The sequence below is a fragment of the Drosophila subobscura genome, chromosome U (assembly GCF_008121235.1).
Source record: "Drosophila subobscura isolate 14011-0131.10 chromosome U, UCBerk_Dsub_1.0, whole genome shotgun sequence".
NCBI lineage: Eukaryota > Metazoa > Arthropoda > Insecta > Diptera > Drosophilidae > Drosophila > Drosophila subobscura.
Genome location: NC_048534.1, coordinates 3120324 through 3136844, shown reverse-complemented (window position 1 = coordinate 3136844; position 16521 = coordinate 3120324). Strand labels below are relative to the sequence as shown.

General features: G+C 45.4%; 1 protein-coding gene across 7 annotated transcripts in view; it reads left to right on the top strand.

Moving 5' to 3' along the window:
* The window catches only part of LOC117902440 (serine-rich adhesin for platelets), a 74286-nt gene that overhangs the window by 11964 nt on the left and 45801 nt on the right, over positions 1-16521 (top strand). For 2 of the 7 annotated variants that reach the window (XM_034813827.1, XM_034813829.1), the window contains exons 1-4: positions 2676-3287; positions 9587-10067; positions 10580-10786; positions 10849-15152. In XM_034813827.1, coding sequence (XP_034669718.1) covers positions 9986-10067; positions 10580-10786; positions 10849-15152 — 4593 coding nt within the window. In that variant the 5' untranslated portion in view covers positions 2676-3287; positions 9587-9985. Of the gene's footprint in view, positions 1-2671; positions 3288-9586; positions 10068-10579; positions 10787-10848; positions 15153-16521 lie in introns of those variants that run through there. The other 5 variants (XM_034813825.1, XM_034813822.1, XM_034813826.1 and 2 more) reach the window with 5 other exon arrangements.

Here is a 16521-nt window from a genome sequence, read left to right as displayed (position 1 = left end):
TCCGAGTACCGGGTATAAAAATGTGAACTGTAAAAATCGAAAAAAAAAAAAAAAAAAACCAATGAGGTACAGAAAATCTGACTGAGTGCCGGGTATACAAGTTTTGACGCGTACGAAGCGTTTACACGTTCCTCCTCGTTTTTTATAGGTCTTAGATCTTCATTAAAGTCGTTAAAAATTCTGCAAACCATTCTAAAATCAAAAGCTTTCTCCTGCACACGTACAGGAAGCTCCTTAAAAATGTACATACTGAACACTAAATATCTAAACATCTACTGAACATATAAAGAAATGAGCAAACCACAATTCCATAATTAATTCCATTCTCCAATTCCTACAAAAAAGTTGTTGTTTAGTGCAATACCGACGCAAGGTTGGTGCAACGGCGGCTTTCCAACCAAACATTTCATTAGAGCAGAAAATCAGAAAATATGAATTATAATGAAAAACAAAGGTAACAGCAAAAAAACTACATAAAAGCTTCAAAATTTGCATAAACAAAAACGAAACAAAAGTGAAACAGTAGGCGTGGCGCGTGGCCAATGGAAAATAAAGAGAAAAAAACCACAGCTTGAGACTCCGGAGATCAATTAATGTGCATCTCAATGCCCCACCTAAGTCGTAAGTTGCTGGATTTCCAGACATTTCAAGGCATTCACTTTTGCGGTTACTTCCTACTCGCCGCAACGGCTACAGTTCCTCACTGTTGAAAGTTGTGAAAACTTTAGGGAACACACTATTGCATAGTGTCTCTGAAAGACTGAGATTAAGTTCGGGACTGAATCTGAGAATTGTGGTTAAAGCAATTCACGAATTTCGCAAACGATGCCCCAAAGAGACACCAAAAAAAAAGTGAAGAAAGACCCAACAAAACGTATCTACATATATTTGCAATTGAGTAAAGAGTTTTTTTGTACTCAGCAATTGAAATGTGGAGGGGATGTCTGTATAGTGTCTGTACATTTAAATTTTCATTTTTGTACAGGATTTTCTGTTGATTAAATCTTTGGAGTAGTCGGGTTGTCTAAAGTTGATGGGGTGATCATTTAATGTTCAGTATCATCGATCAATACAAAATCATAAAAAGTACATAATAATTAGATTTGTAAAATATGTTCTTAAAATCTGAGACTAGGCTCAATTGAGTTGAAATTCCCATCCTTTTGTCAAGATCCTTTCCGTATACTAAATGCAAGCTTTAGCATTAAAGCTAAAGCATTATAATTATTTACTTACCACTCGGTATCCCCTAGTCGTAATCTACACAAACAGACCAGTTATTTATTTTTTTGTTTATCTTTTGGGTTCCCACTAAATTTAAAAGTCTGCTATTGCGACTGCAATTGCGGAGTAGAGTCTCCCCATTTCCAAATTTTGTCTCTCAGACTTTTGCGAAAACCGAATGTTAATGAATCTGAAAATGTGTGCTGTGCCGTGGTTCGTGGTTGGGCCTGACTTTAGTTATACGCGCATCAAATGGAGATTCATTCGTCTCTCTGAGTCACAGAGTGGAGGAAAGTGAAAGTCCATTAGACATCTGGAGTGGTGTGCAAAAAAAAAAAAAAACAGACCAGACCCAAGCGAACGGATTTTGCCTTTTGTTCGAATTTGGTGCGTTTCACACGCAAGTTTATTACACTTTCAACTTTGACTCTCTGGCGCAAAAAATATAATGCCAAGAGAAGAAAAAACATAACGAAATTGTAAAACGAATTCGGGGCGAGTTACATGACAGAGCCAGTAGCGGCAGCGAAAGGTGTGAAAAGTTTAGAGTTTACTTGGGAACTGGCAGACTGGCGTGAAGTCTGGACTCTTAGAGAGCGTGTGCAACTGAAATTGCCTGAATAGTGCTTTGAAAACCATTAGCTTAGATCCATTTAGTGATTTTATAGAGTGTCTTCAACAGTCAATTGAGTTTAGGATTGTGATGCAATGCAAGAAAGTGGAAGCCAATGCTTTTATAGTAGGATTGACCAATGAAAAGTATCTACAGAAGATCAAGAATGTTGTGACTCCAAAGCTTTCGACTGATTCTTTTTGCTATCCTCTCGTGAATTCCTCCTATGAATACTGTTTAGTGCACTCTTCACCCCATTTTTATTGTTGTCCTAGACCCCGTTTATCTTTGATTGCATTCGTCACCATGTCCAAAGAGCCTTCTCCAGATAATGAGCCAAAAAGAAACCCTAAGCCAGTGACATTGTAAGCGATAAGGTCTTATCGCTGACCAGCAGCGATTGTAGTCGCCACCCTCCAAAAAAATTGATGTTTTCCTTCTTGTTATATGCAAACAAATCAATCTACAACACTGACGATCAGTTTGGTCTTTCAGTTTGGCGTGGAATGGTGGGGCGTAACCTCTCGGCCGGCTCTCCAATGTGGTAAGAGATCAATGAGAATGATGCCGGGAATGGGATAACGCGCGAACTTTTGTTTTTCCCTATTTTCGAAATATTTATTTATGCGTTGGGGATTTACTATAAGGGGATTCGCGACTGCAATCGCGCACGACGACGACACGGCCGGCTGCGGCGCTGCGTTGAAAAAATTGTAAATAAAATCAGAAACAAAAGAATTATGATCGTGTGTCGCCGAGTATCATCATCGCTGACGCCTCCTCCCGAATGAGTCTGAGCCTTTTTTTCTGTTTTGCCAGTACTCAAACGAATCCCAGACGCTGCTGCGATCGGTCGGTTGTTCGAACGGTGTGGTTAGCGGTCGGTGTGTCGGTTGAGTGGATCGTTTGTGTCGCGGGGCACCCTTACGTTTTAGCACTTTTACCGCTTAAACAGTGGCCCGTTACCACATGTACTAAAAAAAGCACGAAGCACACGGCAGAAAAATTGGCAACAAGATTACAGAGCCCCGTTAGTACGGGAACCGCGTAGCGTAGCGACGACCCTCTAGTTTCCGGCGATTGCCATTCGACGACGACGTGCCGCTGTTTTGTTTTTTGTGTTAAGAGAATCGCCTTATCACACACGGCCCACGGCACCGCACCGCACCGCACGATTATTATTTTGGTTTACTATTATAACATTTTTCAGTGTGTTTTTTTCTGTGTGTTTTCCATACACAGAAAATGTGCACTCCACGATAACCATACCCAATATAAAATATATACAAGTATATATATATATAACGACATTTGACTCTCTTGGCTGTAATTGCACATTGAGCTAAATACGAAAATCAGTTAGTGCCTTGGTGTTAAAAACGTTTTAGGTTTTTAGCACAACGTTTAAGGGATTACAACAAACGAACGAGCAGTTTCTCAACGACCACAGGTGAGAGCAGAGATGGGGGAGGCTCCACTGAAGGTTCTTCTAAAGAAGGGTGCGGCCTGGTAAATTTGATAATTAAGAAAGTAAACATTTGTTTACACACACCCCACAAGATAAGGTTCTAGAAACTGGCGGCGAGCTGCAAAAATAATGGATTTTTTTTCGATTCGATTTATTGGCATAAAAAACTAAAAGTATACTATGAATGTGTGTGGTAAAATGATTTAACTACGGGTTTCACAACGTGATTTTAATGTTTTCTACTTTGTAGAAAAGAATCCTTGATGTTGTAAAAGTTTGAATGTAGGATTAAAAACTCAATTATTTATGAGTTTTTACATATGTATAAAGAGTGGTGGAAAAAAATGAGTACACTTAAAAAAGTGTTGAAAAAAACACTGAGGATTTTAGCTGTTAAAGGTTTCTTTTAAACATTGCCTACTTGATTTAAACCGAATATTTTTCAAAGGAAATGACGATAGAAAAGTCTTGAAGGTGAAGCGAGCATAATGAGTTTATAATAGTATTTTAAGAACTGGTGATACCATTTCAAAGTTAAGAGTACATTTATGAGGAATATTTAAGGTAGTTAAATGTGCATATAGTCTTAAAGTGGGTCGTAATCATTTCGTCACTTTAACTTCTTCGATTGAGAGGAACATTTTTCGATTTTCTTAGAACGATTTCACTCTTTTCCATACTAGTACTAAAACCATATGCATTAAGACTTTAAATTACACTAAAAAGATATATATTTTGTTCGAATTTTCAACAATTTCTTCTCTGTTTTAGGTCTAATTAGGTCCCAAGGTCTAATTTGTGCCAACACTTTTGTAAATGCTATGAGCTAACTGTGCCAATTCCACCTAAAGACCCTACCTATTTATTTACTTTACTACTTAGGCATATTACGAAAATATCGCAGCGTAGAGCCCCCTTGGATATGCAATTATACAACGGAATGACTCATCGGTCAGGCCAAAGGCAAGCGTGTCCCAATATACCTTTTGAGTTTTTATTTCCGGTACTCGAAGAGTAAATGGGGTATATTGCGACCCCATAAAGTATATATTCTTGATCAGCATCAATAGCCGAGTCGATATAGCCACGTCTGTCCGTCCATCCGTCTTGTTGAGCGCCTGATGAAGATGAAAGGAAACTAAAAACGCCATTCGGTAGGGAATGACCATATCTATCAGATCACCGAATTGGGATCAGTTTGGATCAATATTATAGCCAGAATGAAGAAAATAATTTGTAGTGGTCCTCTCTCATCCGGCTTTGTGATCTGTGTTGGTGTAAAAAGTGATGTAGATTTAGATGGCAGATGTCGAAAAAATGTAAAATTTGTAAAAAAAACCAATAAGATACAGATTTACTACTGAGTACCGGGTATAAAAGTTGTGACGCGTAAGAAGCTTCTCACAAGTCCCTTCTCGTTTTTGCTGTGTTGTGTTTTGTGTTTATGAAAGGCCAAACCGAAAAGCCAACGGGCAAGAAACTGAACAAAACCCGAAACGAAACCAAAATAAACAGAGTATCGGGAGGGGCTGTGTGTAAAAGATGATCGTACAATGCGTGGCCATGCGGGCTAAGAGGGCGATCGCTGGCCATCGCAGGCGATGCGGACAAGAGGAGCAGAATTAAGCAATTTATAACTGCATATTTCTGAGGCATATGGGGCAGGCGGCACGGGGCGCATGAACTGGTGGAACTTTTGCAATTACTCGTAAGATCAACGGCGGCTTGGTACAGGCCAAGGAAAGCCAGATGGCTACCGGCCCCATAGTTTTCTCCCCCCAAGATTTCCGCAAGTTTCTATAGCTCCACGCACTCTCTGTGGTTTTTGTACCAATCTTATAAAATAATTTATGCTTTTATAAGAACATTCTCTCCTGGCCTGGCCTGCCCTTCTATCAGAGCGTAGCCAAATGTTGTGCTGCGGTGGTTGAGGTGTCTTTTTGGTTGGGGTTTTTTAAGCATTTTATTTATAGAGGAGTCTGAAATGTGACGCATTTCGTTTAACGTTGGCATGTGAACTTATTTTCTTTTTTTATACCCGGTACTCGAAGAGTAAATAGGATATATTGTATTTGTGCAAATAACGGTTGTATGTAACGCACAGAAGGAAACGTTTCCGACCCCATAAAGTATATATATTCTTGATCAGCATCAATAGCCGAGTCTATGTCTGTCTGTCTGTCTGTCCGTCTGTCTGTCCGTCCCGATGAGCGCCTAGTACTCAGAGACTATAAGAGCTAGAGCCACCAAATTTTGCATCCAGACTTCTGTATGCTCACACTGTTACAAGTGTATTTCAAAAATGAGCCCAGGCCCCTTCCGCCTCCGCAAAAGGGCGAAAACCTCCCAAATCTACAATTTTGAAGATAGCCGAAAACTAAAAACGCCATTCCGTAGGGAATGACCATATCTATCAGATCACCAAATTGGAATACGATTGGTTCATTATTATAGCCACAATGAAGAAATTAATTTGCAGTGGCCAAACCCACCCCGTCCCGCAGCATTCACACTCTGCTTCGCGCTGTTTATGGCCTGGCCCCTGACACGTCACTGCCTCTGCCTCTGCCGCTGCCTCTGCCGCTGCCTCTGCCGCTGCCTCTGCCGCTGCCTCTGCCGCTGCCTCTGCCGCTGACTCTGCCGCGACTCTGCAGTGTGTGTCTATAGGGGAGGGTGGCGAGCTAAAGGAGCGTGTTGGCGTGAGCAGTGTTGTTGATGTAGATGACAGATGAAGAAAAAATGTAAAATTTGACAAATAACCGCTAAGTTGCAGATGTAGTACTGAGTGCCGGGTATAAAAGTTGTGACGCGTAAGAAGCGTCTCACACGTCCCTTCTCGTTTCTTTTTTGTTTATCTCTCTCTCGGCCTTCTTTTTTTATTCGAAGCGAAATGTGAATGACTTGTATGGTACAAGTGTCAATGTTTCAATTGATCCAAGCCCTGAGAACAGTAGAGTGTCTCTCATGGTAGAGATCTGTGAAGGTACGAGCACAGTTTGTGTCACGGGAAAGACAGTCTCGAGTTCTGTAGATCTTTGCAGGCGTGCCTGGTCTTATTAGGACATTGGGAAGGGATATGATCATACGAAGTACAGCAGAGAGGGAAAGAGTTTAAGAGGTTCTGCCGGTCTTCTCAAGTATAACACACCTGAAATCATGCCAGGAGTCTCTCTCGTTCTGTCAATCTTCGAAAACATAGCCCAGCTACTATAAAACTTCATTCCGCCGATCTTCCAAGCTAAAGCACACCTAAATCTGTGCTGTCTCTACCGACCTACGAGGGCAACCATATACCATGCCTGACTCTTGCTTTTATTCATGTTTTCTTTTGCAGGCTCCAAAGTTCACCTCCAATGAGGGGGCTTTGTTGCTCCACCTTTTGATGGATGCGTTGAGCAAAGCCCAAAAGCAAACAACTTCCGATTTATAATTATCTGGGTGCTCCACTATATACAGGGTGTCTTGTCGGTCGATTTGTCCACAGTAACTTTCCTACGCTAACATTGTAGTTGTAGTTCCTCCCGTATCTTATCGGCGGGCGTATATTTTACAATTAATTTGTTGTTGGTGCTTGCAGAATCTACTAGAACATGTACTAAACAAAAGAATGTATTCCTGTGGTCTTGTCTGGTATATCTCGCTGCTTAAGTACTCCATATATCTCTCTATCTATCTCTGTTCGAGCACTCCATATAGACATGAAGGCATATTCCCTGGCCGATAAGCCACGAGATAAATGATTGATGTCACGCTCTCAAGGCACTTGTGCACCGCTTTCCTCGGATGACACCCCCTCCATTTCTTCTCCTTGGGTTTCTTGGACAGCTGTCAAAGTTTTTGTTTACATGCCAAAACATCTAAATATGGTAGCATCTCATTTGCATGATTAATTAGAGTGATATTTCTTGCATATACTTGACTTATGACAAGACACGAGTGTGTCTTTCTGTCTTTCTTTCTGTGTGTCAGCGGCGGGGGAAAGTGGGGCGAAGAAAGTGAAAACCATTTCCGCAAAGGGAATATCGAGCTACGATGAATGCGTTCTAAATCAGTGCTAAAGTGTTAGATGAAAAGTTTCAGCTGCTGTTGTCGTCAGCGGGTTTCCGCTTGCTGCATATGTTTACGTAGGGGTGCTAAATAAGTGTACTAAATGTGTTTAGATCTATAAATCATCTATAGATCAAAGCAATGAATGTGGAAAGGTGCTAGTTTTACGGTGAAAGTGATATTCTAGTGTTTCATTTTGTCTAGTGTTATGAACAGACTTTAGTAATGTTTTTTTATGTGAAATAAATAAGATGAGATATTATTTTTAATGTTAAGGCAATAATGATCTAAGGGTCATTACAGATGTTATATTGACTCTGAATCCTTTGTATTTATCTGGGTAAACACCTGTATGTTCGAAAATTATTTTTTTAAGGTTTTTAGAGCTCTTAATCTCGATACTAAATGGTTATCCTATAAAAAGTCTAAATAAAAGTTTTGTGTATGTAATCTTTTAGAGTCGTAAAAATCAGTGCTAAAAGATTTCCCCAACGATCTAAATGATTATTCGAACAAAATGTACTTTTAAGAAGCTAAAACTTTCAACCAGCTACCTTTAATCACATTTAAGTACACCCCACACACACATTTCTGTTCAAATCCGCGACTCTACCGCCTTTGAATGAACGGAAAAAGTAGCAGAGTTGCATTTAGCCTATTCATTGCACCTGTGGAACGTTGTGTGCTCCGCCCCGTCATGGAGCCCGTCATGTGTGGGTGTCTTTAATTGCAGCCTCCCTGCGCCGCCTCCAGCCAAATGCTAATAAGCAATTCTATAATTTCTGTAAAAGTACTCATGCTCGTAGTACGCCTTGCACACGGCAAAAATTATAAATATAAATCAAAAAACAAAAATAGCTGCCCGGAACACTCCACCAATGCAGCTGGCAGCTGGGATCCAGTGGGCGAACCAACCGTATCGAGTGGGGAAACAAACAAAAGTATGAAAATTGCAACAGCAAAAATCTCAAATTGTTTTGCTCAAATATTGCCTCCAGTTGCAGTTTATAATTTATAGATTTTTACATTTCAGGCTGATTTTTCGATTCTGTGCTATGAATGCTGATAACCCAGATTCCACAACGATTCCGAATCCCAATTCAATGTCATAAGGGCGGGGGCCACGTCTGGAGTCTGGGAGCTGGAATTATGCCCCAAATGTAAACAGGGAGCAGCAACAAATATTTGCGCTAACGTCACTGGGGCATCCGTGTGTGCGTAACGCGTATTTATTTCACAATTCCGAGCAATGTAAACTTCAGGGGATATTTATAAACAGATTGGAAACACAACACAAAAACACACACATTTCACAACACAATCCAAGCAGCAGGAAAAGGCACACAAAAAAACAGTTTCTTTAAAAAAATATAATTTTAATTCATATTGAAATTCAATGCCTGCCAGTGCATTGGCAGGAGGCAGGTGCAAAGATTACCTGTCCAAATGTTATTGAAATCGTTTAAGTAGAGTATCCCTTACATTAAAGCACAATTCAAAAATAGTTATCGAGGCCAGAGAACACTTGCATTGATGAGAGATTAAGCAGAAACCGTCAAGTTTAGAGAAAAATCAATTAGCACTTGAGGGAAGCCATTTAGTAAGGGGTTCTGAAATTGGTATCTGTTTAAAGTTGCATAAGTAATGAACACAGCTGTTTCGGAACATTAAATGTGTGTGATTTTTGAGGGAGAAAAAATGTGAGTGGTACAAAAAAACTTAAAACCATTGGCCTAAGTAGATCCAAAGTTCATTTAAACATTTTGAAAACCCATTAAGTACAATGTTTCAAACCTCTAAATACTTTCAAGTCGGTTAATTAATGACCAAAAATGTTTAAGAACGGCATGCAGGGGCCTAATTAGTCAATATTCGAGTTGTGCAGGAGTTGATTTAGTTTCAATCTTATAATTAGGGTTAATTTGAGCAATTCAGAGCATTCACTATTTCTTCAAAGATATATGAAAGCTTTCCAAATGTGTTTAAATGAGTTATTCAATAACGACTTCAAGCTGTAGCTGAGCTAAACATATCCCAAAGAGGTTTAATTGCTATTTTACCTATAACATATACCTTTCGAAATGATATTACTTTACGGGTCTCTTTGCAACCCAATTTGTATATTTGGCCCTCTGTTTCCATTCACACACACAAATATGGATGGCTCTGACTTCTTATCGCAAAAACAGAACTAACGTATTTCTCCCCACTCTCTTCTCTTTGTTTTCCATCAGATATCGTTTTCGCTTATCGAAAATAGAACAAAATTCTGTACTCGAATGCTGCCACCGAATTGCAGAAATCGAAAACAACAAAGCAACGCAAAAGGCAACGCGAATGGAAATGGGAAGGTGCTATTCAACAACATCAACGCTCCAGATGCACTCGCACTCACACTCACACTCACACTCCGATTCACATTCGCATTCACTGAAGAGAAACTGACCAAAAGGCGAACAAGCGTCGAACGAGAGAAGCAGAAGCTACAGAATAGAAGACGAACCGATGTGATACTTGGAACTAGAAACAACTAAAGCGTTGCAGTAAAAAACCTATTGAAATTCACAAAGACTTGAGTGCTAAAAAGACTTGCAAACCAAAAAGAACTCAGCAGAAGAAAACCCTCGGAAAACATGGAGCACCTCGATCTGGCGGGTTATCTGAGTAATGCACCCACAACGTGGAACAGTTTGGGCAACAGTTTCGAACAGCAAGGTAAGGGGTAAGGGGTAAGGGAGGAGGCTTACAGCAGTAGAATGAATGTCTGGCTTTGGGTCAGCCCGAGTCCGCCCGAGTCTGTATGCTGAATGCCCTGCCATTATGGGTCTTTATTAATAAATTGCATAATTAAGCGGGCATGAATAATGCCGCAGTAGAGCAGATAAGATCGAGAGTTGCAGCTAAATGGAATTGGATGACAGACAGATGCAGTGGCAGTGGCAGTGGCAGAAGGCAGAAGGCAAAGACAGTGCTAGTGCCAGTGGCAGGGATAGGGATAGGGCACAGGGATAGGCATAGGAACTGTGGAGAGTCTGTGCCTCTTTTTCTGCTCTGACAGATTGTCGCTTGGCTTCTTGGATTTAGTTTTGTTGTAGTCACAGCTGGAGATGGTTCTTCCACCCATGAAGATGCGCAAGTGGCAGGCACTGATGCTAAGTGGGGGGACTAGAAGACCCAGCAGAGGAGGCGGCCAGACAATTAACTTATCGTTTTTCTGTATCTTTCAGATGCCATTTTCTTGTCGAACTCCCGGCAAATGCTGGAGCCCATCATGGAGGAGACCAGCGAGGATGAGGAGCATGCACAAAACAGTTGGAATGGCTACCACGAGCAGCAGCAGCATCGGGGCTCCACTGGCAATTGCGGGGGTGGTGGCTTCTGGAGCTCCACAGAGTCTGAAACCGGTTCCGTAATACGCATTGAAGTGTCAAAAGGTCAGCAAAATGCCTGAACAAATCATTCAGAAGCCGGCATTATCATTTCAAATTCTTTGCAGATATCGATGCCATTTCGGAGAGAGACTTTGCCTGCCCCCCGAAGCGTCCCAGACGCTGCCAGGAGCCCGAGCAGCCACACAGTCTGGAGGATGGTGTGCAAATGCGACTGCATCGCCGCTACGATGCCGAATCGCACAACAGTTTGGAGCGATTCCTGGCCCTGGAGGCCTGTGCCCGGGATAGCTATGGCAGTCAGGGCCAGAGGAGCAGCACGGGCAGTCGTCGTGGCGGAATCTTTGATGACTATTACTCCGACAATGATTCGTTTCACTCGCTGTCGCGCAGCTCCTCGTTGGTGCAATTTGAGTCGCTGGAGCGGCAGCTGACGCTGCAGGAACAACACCAGAGCATGAACAGCCTGGGCAACAGTTCGCCCTCGCTCTTCAACTGCGACATGGGAGGAGCCAGTGCCAGTGCCAGTGCCAGTGCCAGCGATAGCAATCCCGAGAGCAGGCGTGGATCCGCCACCTCGCTGTCGCTGATGAAGCGCTACGAATCCAGCGACGGGCGACTGCATCAGACGTACTTTGAGCTGAACAAACTGAACTTTGAGGAGCAGCAGCGGGAGCTGTTTGCAAAGAACCTCCTCCAGGCGGAAATAAAATCGGATTCCGAGTCGAGCACCAGCTCCTCCAGCGACAGCAGCGGCCACAGCCTGCTGAGCTCCTGCCAGGGCAGCGGAGTGGCGAGTGGCAAGCAGGATGGGGCCGCCTCGCGGCGTATACCACTCAACTCGGCGGAGAATCTCTCCGAGGATTCCGGCTACTGTGAGCCGAGCACATTGCGACGCGAGAAATCTAAATCCATACCAAAGAATTTCGACAAGCTGTGCGAGGAGGAGGAGGAGCTGCTGCTGGAGGAGTCTGCAACCGTCGTGCCACATTCCAAAAACTCCAATGGCGGACATGATTTGTGTCAGACGAAAATAGAGCAGACGACGGAGACTACAGCAACGCCAGCAGTAGCAGCATCGGCATCGCCATCGGCATCGGCAGTAGCAATGCCCAAGCCCATGCCCATGCCTCTCTCTCCGTCCGAGTCTATTAATAGCAGCACGGAGAGAGCATCATCAGCATCAGCATCAGCATCGCCACTGCCATCGCCCAGCGGATCATCGGCAGCCTCATCGTCGTCCGCCGCCTCGTTCACTTGGCTGCGCAACAGTTTGCCCGACATATGCGAGCCGCGAGGTTCATCGTCATCGCCAACGTCCGCCAACAGTCGCCAGCGCCACATCAACGCCGCCATCGATCCCTCGTTGCCGTCGTCGTCGTCATCGTCGTCGTCGTCCAAGTGTTTCCCAGAGGAAAACGATTTACACGGCTACGTGCTGGCCAGTAGCGGAAATCCACGTTGCAGTGGGAGTAGCCGCAGCAGCAGCTCCTCCTCCTCCTCCTCCTCCTCAGACTGCTCCCCGGTCCTTGGGGCCACCTCCCTGCCCAACGAGCTGCAGCAATTGGGACGCCGTCGAGCGCGTACGCGCCACAATCGTCCAGCGCCACGGAACTGCCACAGCAACAGCAGCGGTGGCAATAGCTCCAGCGAGGAATACGACTTGGAGGAGGAAGAGCGTCGCGACGACTTCTTCCTGGACTTTTGCCAGCTGCCAAGAATACGCAGGAGCTGCAGCTGGAACGTGGGCAACAGAGGACTCGGAGGAGGAGCCGCCTCTTCAGCTGCTGCAGCATCCACCGGCGCGGGTTACATGAATGCCAGCTACCAGAATCTAACACTTTTGGATTACACGGACACGCAGCCTGAGGCGGAGGATCTGCAGAGGAACTCTAAGCGAAGTCTAGCCACAGCGGAACCCCTGGAGGGCCAACCCCTGGCAATGTCTGACAGGAGCAGTCAACCCTTGGAAATGTCCAACCGGAGCAGTCTGTCCGGCGGGGACTACGAGCAGATCATCTGCAAAGGCAACTTTTTGTTGGATGAATTAAGCAAAATCTACGACAAGAATGTGTCCATTCTGAATGACAGACCAGCAACAGCAGGAGCAACAGCAGGAGCAACAGCAGGAGCAGTGGATCAGGTGGATTCCTGCCAAAAATTTGAGGAGCCAGAGCAACCGCCACAGGTGCAGCATGTCCAACTGACGATAAGGAAGCCACCGCCACGCCAGAAGAGAGTCAGTGCAGAGGCCAATCCCACGTCCACACCCACACAGAGACCCAATCTGCCTCCCGCTGCTGTGCTGAGTTTTTCGAGTTTCGGCAAGACCTTCGATCAGGATCCCACAAATCTGCGCACCTCCTATGCCCAGTCGCTGGAGCAGTGCAACTTCGATGCCCAGGAAGTGAGCCCCACGAAGGTGCCGCCCCCCAGGGCGCTGCCCAAGAGGCGCTTCCAGTCGCAAGCGGCGGCGGCCAAGCAAAAGAACCTCGTCAGCAGCACACCCAATCTCTCGGCGTACGACAACAGCAACGGGGAGACGGAGGATGACATCTATGTGAGCAGTGCCCATACATCAATGCACCAGTTGCCACAGTCGACGAATCAGCCCAAACCTTTGGGCATACTCCTGCCTGCCGGCTCACGGAACTCGTTCAGCAAGGAGGTGAGCTTCTGTCCAGTAGTCAGCAAGTACTGCTGGCAGGAGCAGTCGTCGGAGGAGCCGCCGGAGGATCCAGGACAGGGCAGCGACACTCCCGGCCACTCTGACGACGATGATGAGCTAATGGATAATGTGGACGCCACTGTAATGCACAATACCAAAGAGAATGAGAACATAGCGGCGCGCTACAACCAAGAGCAGCAGAAAAGAGAAGCACAGCCGGACGAGAGCGTAGTGGTCGAAGTGAGCATCGAGGTGGAAGAGCACGCAACAGCAGAAGAGAGGTTAGCCACGATCGCAACCGCAGAGAGCGAGGCCGAAGAGAGCGATGACAACAACGAAAACATCGCAAACATCGCAGCCGTAGCCGCTGCCGCTGCCGCTGGCGTAGCCGAACTCGATTCGGAGCCCCGACACGAGCCCGTTTCAAGCACAGCATTCATTCTCGAACAAACACGCGGAGCGCAACCATCGCAATCGACACCGTTATCGACATCGCCATCGCCATCGCCTTCCCACTCTTTGCCATTCTCCGCCAGTCGTGATACCGCGCCCCCTCTGCGTCCCCTAAGCCTACATCTACCGATCCTTAGTGAACCGCCCACGAACCGCGCCCACCACATACTCTACGCCTCCCAGCAGCTGCTGCAGCGCTACGACGAGGAGGAGCCACACGAGCGCGAGGATCGCCGCCAAATGGCACCCGCCGCCAGTGGTACAGTGGAGTCGCCCACACAGCAAAGGGGTGGAAAGTCGCCCGGAAAAACAGACGACAAGCACCCGAGCTCCAAGAGTTTCCTCTCCAGATTCGCCAATGGCCTGCGCTTCTCCTTGAGGCGCAAAAAGAAGCAGCAACTCGAACAGAAGCCTCCGCTCACAAAGGCAGCACCCGTGAAGGCCACCAAACAACAGAGCAATGGAAAGTCAGCGGACTTTATACACATACCCCTGAAGCCGCCAAGGAGTGCAGCATCCAACGCCCAGACGCTGGACGACAGCAATGCCTCGGAGGCCAGTACAGCGAGTGTGCACAGTGGCTCGACTCTGGCTAAGACATCCACATTGCAAAAGGTGGTGACCGGTAAGCCACCGCTGCCCAAACAGCCACCCAGATTGACGCATGCGCCTCCGCCAATGGTGCCACAAATGGTAGCAAGTGCTACCCATGCCTCGGAGGCTTTGTTGAGCGCCGAACGGGAACAGTATCGCGAGTTTGCGGACCAGTTGTCGGCGGGCATGCAAGCGGCGAGGATGCGGGAGACCGAGTCGCCGTCGCGGGCCACCGTTGCCCAAAAGACGCAAATGTTCAATCAGCTGGTCGCTGGAGCCGGTGCCGGTGCCGTTGCCGGTGCAGGTTCCGGAATGCGCCCAACAATGGTCACTGCCGTACCCGTGCAAGTATCCCCCGTAATGGATGAGGACGATGGATCCGGTAAAATGGGTCTGATTGAGACGAATCTGGACACCCACGAGACGGTCATCTCGGGCAAAACACGCTCCCTGATGGACATCACCTGCAATCCACAGAGCCAGCCCCACAAGCGGTATCTGGTGAAGCGTCTGAATGTGACCAGTGCCGCCTACGATGTGGATGTGGACGATGACCTTCTCGATGGGGATGTGGTAGTCAATGGACACCGCATCAAATCCTCGCCAGCTGCAGGCGGTGTACAGATAGCGTCCGTTAGGAGGCCGCACAAGAGCATGGAGTTTCTGTTGGATAAGGAGAATCAAAGGAATGTTTTGGTGAGTACCACGGCCACTCCCACTGCCCCTCTTCCACCCTTATATTTTTTGGGAGGCGGCTGGCAAACTATTTCGTTGTCACATTCGTAGTTTTTATGCCTTTTGTCTGGCACTCCAGCCAGCAGCGGCAGCATTATCATCCCCTAATGGTTGGTGTAGCACGTATTTGGGGCATGCCGCTCCCATCTTTTGGGTGGGAAATCTTTTGTTTTGCGAAGAGGTTTATCAGCTAGAAGCAGACTTTTGCTGCTAAACATTCCATTCGATGGTGTAACTTATTTCAATCGAAACAATTTTTGGAAATTCTTCATTTCCATCAAATTGTAACTAACAAATAGTTTCGTTTCGATAATGTGTTTTATTCCCATCGAATAATACCTCAACTTCTTAAAATTGTTCAATTTTGATTAGATAATGTCTTACAAAGGAAAACAAGACCTCCTCCATTTGTTCTTTGCTTTTTGGTGTTCGTTTAATCGATTAAGGGCTAAAATCGGTTTGATAGCTTTTGATTAGATAAATATTTGTTTTGGAATTGATTCCATATAGGAATGGTGTATGGTGTGATTTTATATCAATTGCCGCTGTGTTTTTGTTTGAAATAAATGACTACATATTTTTATCCTTAATTCCTAAAAACTTCCAGTTTGAAATTGAAGCTTCCATTCCCTTCAGAGCACTTCCAATTCGTTGATTCTTCCTTTGGTTTGCTTTTGCCCCCGATTACTGCTGTCATTCTGTGTTTTCCTTTCTGTTTTTCCTCGTCTTTTTTTGTACTCTGTGCAAGAGGCACGAACAAATTATGCAAACGATGCAATCTCTCTCGTGAAGCGCACTGCTGCTGCTCCCAAAGTTTGTTCCCGTTTCCGCTCGACAGGCGACAACGGGCGACTTTGATCTTGTCTTTCGGGGGGACATTATGGATGTTAATTGATTTGAGCGGAGAGAGAGGTGCAGAACCAACCAACACCCCCATCGAAAATGCTCAATGAACTGTGACAACTTAAATACCAGTTCCTCGAACATTTCCTCACGCTTTTCTTGGATTGCCGTCTTTGCGCCTTCCATTTTTTGTCCATAGAAGAATACTCTGTGCTGTATCAACTTTGGAAATGGTTATATCCTTTATCCTTTCAACCCTGCGAGCGGCTCTGTCCAAGGCTTAGCGCTGACTGAGGTTTAAAGACGTTTTCTTCACTCTCGTGATTTTATTCTTTATTTTTGATTTATTAGGCGACAAATTCCATTCCCCTTGCCTTCATTCCCCCTTCCCTCCATAATCCTTGAACGCATAAATCAATGGGTGATGTCGTTTTTCTCGCCTCTCAGCCGCAGCCTCAGTCTCAGTCTCACATTTTCCTCAGTTTTC